This window comes from Ascaphus truei, unplaced genomic scaffold (assembly GCF_040206685.1).
Source record: "Ascaphus truei isolate aAscTru1 unplaced genomic scaffold, aAscTru1.hap1 HAP1_SCAFFOLD_335, whole genome shotgun sequence".
In the NCBI taxonomy this organism is placed as follows: domain Eukaryota; kingdom Metazoa; phylum Chordata; class Amphibia; order Anura; family Ascaphidae; genus Ascaphus; species Ascaphus truei.
This window is the reverse complement of record NW_027456344.1, coordinates 127,962-135,379: the sequence shown is the minus strand read 5'-3', so window position 1 is coordinate 135,379 and position 7,418 is coordinate 127,962. Positions and strand designations below refer to the sequence as shown.

The window sequence follows — 7,418 nt, the reverse complement described above, 5'->3', positions numbered from 1 at the left end:
ACATGTGCCCGGTATTACCTCTCTGTACATGTGCCCGGTATTACCTCTCTGTACATGTGCCCGGTATTACCTCTCTGTACATGTGCCCGGTATTACCTCTCTGTACATGTGCCCGGTATTACCTCTTTGTACATGTGCCCGGTATTACTTCTCTGGACAAGTGCCCGGTATTACCTCTCTGTACATGTGCCCGGTATTACCTCTCTGTACATGTGCCCGGTATTACCTCTCTGTACATGTGCCCGGTATTACCTCTCTGTACATGTGCCCGGTATTACCTCTCTGTACATGTGCCCGGTATAACCTCTCTGTACATGTGTCCGGTATTACCTCTCTGTACATGTGCCCGGTATTACCTCTCTGTACATGTGCCCGGTATTACCTCTCTGTACATGTGTCCGGTATTACCTCTCTGTGCATGTGCCCGGTATTACCTCTCTGTACATGTGCCCGGTATTACCTCTCTGTGCATGTGCCCGGTATTACCTCTCTGTACATGTGCCCGGTATTACCTCTCTGTACATGTGCCCGGTATTACCTCTCTGTACATGTGCCCGGTATTACCTCTCTGTACATGTGCCCGGTATTACCTCTCTGTACATGTGCCCGGTATTACTTCTCCGGTAAAATAAAATACAATACTGGCCCAATATAAATGCTGCAGCTCGACCGAGGGGTTCGTCCCGCGATCCTCAAGTGGTGCAAGGAATAAAGTAGGGGAGCGCAAGGTGGTATAAAAAAACAGAGATAGAGCACCCTAAGAAAAGACATTATGGAACTAGAGAGAGTGCAGAGAAGAGCCACCAAATTAATAAAGGGGATGGACATTCTAACTTATGAGGAGAGGCTAGCTAAATTAGATTTATTTACATTAGAAAAGAGGCGTCTAAGAGGGGATATGATAACTATATACAAATATATTTGGGGACAGTACAAGGAGCTTTCAACAGAACTATTCATCCCACGAGCAGTACTAAGGACTCGGGCCATCCCTTAAGGTTGGGGGAAAGGAGATTTCACCAGCAACAAAGGAAAGGGTTATTTACACTAAGGGCAGTTACAGTGTGGCATTCATTACCCATGGAGACTGTGATGGCAGATACAATAGATTTGTTCAAAAAAAGGTTGGACATCTTTTTAGATGGGAAAAGTATACAGGGATATACCAAATAAGTATACATGGGAAGGATGTTGATCCAGGGATTAATCTGATTGCCAATTCTTGGAGTCAGGAAGGAATTTATTTCCCCCGTATGAGATAACATTGGATGATATGACTCTGGGGTTTGTGTTTGCCTTCCTCTGGATCAATAAGTAAGTATAGATATAGGATAAAGTATCTGTTGTCTAAATTTAGCATAGGTTGAACTTGATGGACGGAAGTCTTTTATCAACCTCATCTACTATGTAACTATGTGACTATGTAACTACAATGTAACTATGTAACTACAGTATGTAACTATGTAACTACAATGTAACTATGTAACTACTATGTAACTATGTGACTATGTAACTACAATGTAACTATGTAACTACAGTATGTGACTATGTAACTACAATGTAACTATGTTAGGGAAATACTTTGATCTGGGAATTGCTAATGTCAGTAAACTCTATGTAACTAGCTAAACAGCTCAAATCGATCATATATTATTAACACAGTGGTATAGGGATGTGTAGGGGTTAATACAACCCTACCCCCGAATAAAGAATCAAATACTACCAGTCTAGCACAATCCTAGGTGTCGGAGTCCCGGGACGGTGGACGGCGTATCTTTGTTGATGCTTTTCAGATTGGGAGTTTACGGAGGACCTTTCCGGTGGCGCTGATCCGATTGTGCTCCGGAGCTACTACTCGGAGAACTCGGGTGCACACATGCCCCCTCCTCTTCCTGCAGTCAGCCCATTACTATGGGCGCTACTATTACTTGGGCCATTACTATGGGCGCTACTATTACTTGGGCCATTACTATGGGCGCTACTATTACTTGGGCCATTACTATGGGCGCTACTATTACTTGGGCCATTACTATGGGCGCTACTATAACTTGGGCCATTACTATGGGCGCTACTATTACTTGGGCCATTACTATGGGCGCTACTATTACTTGGGCCATTACTATGGGCGCTACTATTACTTGGGCCATTACTATGGGCGCTACTATTACTTGGGCCATTACTATGGGCGCTACTATTACTTGGGCCATTACTATGGGAGCTACTATTACTTGAGCCATTACTATGGGCGCTACTATTACTTGGGCCATTACTATGGGCGCTACTATTACTTGGGCCATTACTATGGGCGCTACTATTACTTGGGCCATTACTATGGGCGCTACTATTACTTGGGCCATTACTATGGGCGCTACTATAACTTGGGCCATTACTATGGGCGCTACTATTACTTGGGCCATTACTATGGGCGCTACTATTACTTGGGCCATTACTATGGGCGCTACTATTACTTGGGCCATTACTATGGGCGCTACTATTACTTGGGCCATTACTATGGGCGCTACTATTACTTGGGCCATTACTATGGGAGCTACTATTACTTGAGCCATTACTATGGGCTCTAACTTTATAGGGCACATTTCTTAACTGAAAACAATAAATGGTGACAGGACATCTTTAATACACACAAAGCTATTTACAGGACTCATGGTGAGGCCCTCTGCAGAACTTGGATGAACCTGCTTCTAGAACATTGGGTGGAGCGATATACCAGTCTATCTCCTTATTGTGACATCACATGATGGAGATCGGCAACCCCAGTGATCCCACCCACTTAACCCATCAAGGGAGGGAGGGAACCCCAGATCTAGCTATGTGTAAGGGTTTAATAGGATTTCATTTGATAGGCACCTTATAGGATTTGTAGGCTACCATGTCTCTCTTTCACATAAGACTGGGTTCTGCTTTTGTAGCAACCTGGCTCTCTGTATAAAAGGGGTTTTAATGGGGAGGTAATAGGACCATTACAGAATATCTGCCTTTCTGGAAGCCATCTTTATTTCTTCCACACCCTACCTCCTACGTAAGTCAGCTCTTGGGGAGTTACAAGATACAACTCGCACGACGGCAGCTGTCTTGCTCTGCATGTCAGGTTTTTGTTAGGATTGAATTTATAGTATTTGCTGGCAGCCATCTTTATTCTACCCGCGTGCTGCTTCGTTAAATCATATTACCAGCTCTTAGCCTCATTATTAACAACGTCCCACCTGACACCCCCCTTTCTCTATGTAGGCCTTTCTTAGGCCGAGGACCCGCTGCGGTCGGCGGCGGGCGTGCAGGCCACCAGCCCCTTACCTCCAGTCTGCTGGTCCCCGCTGCCTCCTTCCGACGTGGCCGACTACGTACTGTGACGCGTCAGCCGGCCAGAGCTACAAGAGTCTGGCGATTGGAAGCGCAGGCGCGCGTCACGTGGTGCGCGAGGCAGCCAATGAGGAGGGGAGCTGTCTGGAGCTACGGGAGGGATGCGGCTTGGTGTGCCTATGTGTGTAACGGCCCCCCACATCATGGCCGTGCCCACCCGACCCGTTTTGGTCACGGTGGAGTGACTTGCACGCTCCGCCGGCAAGCAAGGCGGCTGTGCGGGCGCGTGCAGCGGGGCCTTAGCATTGCAGGTTACTGGATTTCCTCTCCCCTGGCAACCATAATTATTTCTCCCGCACGCATATTCCATTGGCAGCGCTTAGATTCAACACGGACCAGAAACCTCCTCACCGCAGGTGTCTGTAAATAGGATTTTTATTATGATCTCATGTTTATAGGGTATCGGCTTTGTCGGCGACGTCCACCTTCTGGAAGGGCGCGTACAGCTTCCGCACTCTCGCCAGCTCCCTCGCGGGCGGCTCCTGCCACTCATACCAGCTGTACCAGGGCCCCGAGGGGGGAGGAAGGGTGCGTGCCACGGCCCCGTGGGTATTCGAGTAATCTTCGCAAGGCAGATCCACGTGGCTGAGCGGGGTCGAGAGGAAGCCTGGGGAGGGGCAGGGGGAAAACAGGTAGAGAGGGTCTTACACATGTACCCACCCAATATCCCACCCACCCCTATATCTCCTCTGCCCTTCTACACATCCCATATACCTCCCATTAGACTCGCAGGAGTGAGCAAACTTTTCTGTTCGCGCCCCCGTCTGCTCCCCCCTTCGGATCGCGCCCCCTCCTCCTTACCTTCTCTCTGGCGTCATATGACGTCACGTTGCCATGTCATTTGATGCCGCATTGTCCTTGTGACGCGTCACCGAAGAGCCGGCTGAGAGCAGGTGAGAGAAGTTAGAGGCCTCACACCTCCCCCGGCATTTCATTTAAATGCCTTGGGGAAGAGCGCAGGGCCTCTGCAACTACCGGGCCCCCCAAGAAAATCCTGAGTCCCCCCCAGTTTGCGCACCCCTGCTCTAGAGCAGGGGTTTCCAACCTTTTTTTGGTTAAGGATCTTTAAGTGAAATTCAGTGGAACCCCAACCCTCTCTAATAGCGCGTCTGATATCAGATGCATTGTAAGGAACCCCAACCCTCTCTAATAGCGCGTCTGAGATCAGATGCATTGTAAGGAACCCCAACCCTCTCTAATAGCGCGTCTGAGATCAGATGCATCGTAAGGAACCCCAACCCTCTCTAATAGCGCGTCTGAGATCAGATGCATCGTAAGGAACCCCAACCCTCTCTAATAGCGCGTCTGAGATCAGATGCATTGTAAGGAACCCCAACCCTCTCTAATAGCGCGTCTGAGATCAGATGCATCGTAAGGAACCCCAACCCTCTCTAATAGCGTGTCTGAGATCAGATGCATCGTAAGGAACCCCAACCCTCTCTAATAGCGCGTCTGAGATCACATGCATTGTGAGGAACCCCAACCCTCTCTAATAGCGCGTCTGAGATCACATGCATTGTGAGGAACCCCAACCCTCTCTAATAGCGCGTCTGAGATCAGATGCATCGTAAGGAACCCCAACCCTCTCTAATAGCGCGTCTGAGATCAGATGCATTGTAAGGAACCCCAACCCTCTCTAATAGCGTTCATATTTGATACAATTTTCAAAATGACCAGAAAATTGCGGCTGCGCTGGCGGCCGCTTCTGCGCATGCGTGGCCAACACAGTCCAATGACCACACCGCCGTTACACACTTCCGCCTCCATGAAGGAGATTTGTGCCATGAAATTTTACCAGGTGCCAGCAAAGAAGTTTCACTTCATAACACAGCTCTGGAGGCTCGATGCGTTTTCCACCTCCCCCTATACAATAGCCCTCACACCCTCACCATACTTTCTACCCCTATATTCACCGAGTATACCCCCCATTCTACCCTCATACTATATACTCACCATGGTCTTTCGATTGTTCAATGGTTTTTGCCAGGATTTTCTGCTGTTTCTGGCACACACCTGAGAGAGGACAGTGCGACAAGGGAGCTATGAGTCTGTCCCTCCCCCCGCAGAGTGACACAGACAGAAGGGAGCTATGAGTCTGTCCCTCCCCCCCGCAGGGTGACACAGACAGAAGGGAGCTATGAGTCTGTCCCTCCCCCGCAGGGTGACACAGTGACACAGACAGAAGGGAGCTATGAGTCTGTCCCTCCCCCCGCAGGGTGACACAGTGACACAGACAGAAGGGAGCTATGAGTCTGTCCCTCCCCCCGCAGGGTGACACAGTGACACAAACAGAAGGGAGCTATGAGTCTGTCCCTCCCCCCGCAGGGTGACACAGTGACACAAACAGAAGGGAGCTATGAGTCTGTCCCTCCCCCCAAAGGGTGACACAGTGACAGACAGAAGGGAGCTATGAGTCTGTCCCTCCCCCGCAGGGTGACACAGTGACACACCTGTTCTTGTAGGATCATACACTGTTCCCGTATGTGGAGATATAAACTGCTGAAGCAATTTTACATTCTGCAGAAAGAGAAATCAATTACAAAGAAGAGCTGACATTCTATAAAATGAGACACCGACGCTATAAACAGTCCTATTAAATACATAGTATACACAAGGGAGGCTCCGTCCTATAAAGTGACTCAGACCCTATAAACGTCCTATATAGCATCCCGTACTCACCCTATAATGCAGCCCGAGTTTCTGGTCCCTGCAGATCGGACAAGGATTACCGCAGACCTTCCCTCCTCTCTGCCAGACATGAGAGTTAAAAATCCCGCAGAGCGTCGCCCCTCATTAACCCCTTCCCCGCCAGACACCCGCAGAGCATCGCCCCCGCATTCACCCCTTCCCCGCCAGAGATACCCGCAGAGCGCCTCCCCCTTCCCCGCCAGTCAACCGCAGAGCGTTTCCCCCGCATTCACCCCTTCCCCCGCATTCACCCCTTCCCCACCAGACACCCGCAGAGCGTCGCCCCCATGTTAACCCCTTCCCCGACAGAGACAACCGCAGAGCGTCGCCCCCGCGTTCACCCTTTCCCTGCCAGAGACACCCGCAGAGCGTCTCCCCCTCATTAACCCCTTCCCCGCCAGACACCCGCAGAGCATCGACCCCGCGTTCACCCCTTCCCCGCCAGACACCCGCAGAGCATCGTCCCCGCGTTCACCCCTTCCCCGCCAGAGACACCCGCAGAGCGTCGCCCCCTCATTAACCCCTTCCCCGCCAGACACCCGCAGAGCATCGCCCCCGCATTCACCCCTTCCCCGCCAGAGATGCCCGCAGAGCGCCTCACCCTTCCCCGCCAGTCAACCGCAGAGCGTTTCCCCCGCATTCACCCCTTCCCCACCGTTTCCCCCGCATTCACCCTTTCCCCGCCAGAAACCCGCAGAGTGTCGGCCCCGCGTTCACCCCTTCCCAACCAGAGATCCGCTGCCTCATTAACCCCTTGGTCACTCACGATGCAGGTCTTGCGGGTTTTTTGGGGTGGGATGGCGCCTTTGTGATTCCGTCGGTAACCAACCCAAACTGCAGCCTGACCGTAACGCTCGAGATACTCTGATAAAGAGACATGATTAATATATATATATATATATATATATATATATATATATATATATATATATATACACACACACACACACACACACACACACACACACACTATTCTGCGGGCAACGTTAAATCCTCACCTTCGCTGGCCAGGTACTCCCAGGGCTGATCTTTGTAGCGGGAGGCGGTATCGAAGGGGTCCGACTGTGTGCATAGGGAGCGGAGTGGGGTAACAGGGACCTGCAGAAGGCAAATGAAAGGGTGCATGGTCAAAGCTGTGCCCAAGAACTGATACTCCTTCTCCCCCCCCTCCCCTCAGATCCCCCTCCATATAATTACCTTGCCCCAGATGGCTCCCCTGATACCAGCCACCCATAACCGGCTCATGATGCCCAAGGAGGCCGCCATCTTGGTGGGAGAAGGTGGAGCAGTCAGGGAGAGAACTTCTTTTTTTTTTTTTTTCAACCAACTTTATTCACCATAACTTGACAAAC

At 50.5% G+C, this 7,418-nt stretch overlaps 1 protein-coding gene across 1 annotated transcript; it reads right to left on the bottom strand.

The window, feature by feature from the left end:
• Nucleotides 1–3,735: 3,735 nt before the first annotated feature.
• Nucleotides 3,736–7,418, bottom strand: MRPS18B (mitochondrial ribosomal protein S18B). Its single transcript, XM_075583549.1, has 7 exons — nucleotides 7,264–7,418; nucleotides 7,065–7,164; nucleotides 6,833–6,930; nucleotides 6,058–6,126; nucleotides 5,829–5,895; nucleotides 5,332–5,391; nucleotides 3,736–3,985 (listed from the first exon to the last, which is right to left on the bottom strand). Exons 1-7 carry the CDS (start codon nucleotides 7,330–7,332, stop codon nucleotides 3,771–3,773), a joined length of 678 nt encoding a protein of 225 aa, XP_075439664.1. The 5' UTR covers nucleotides 7,333–7,418; the 3' UTR covers nucleotides 3,736–3,770.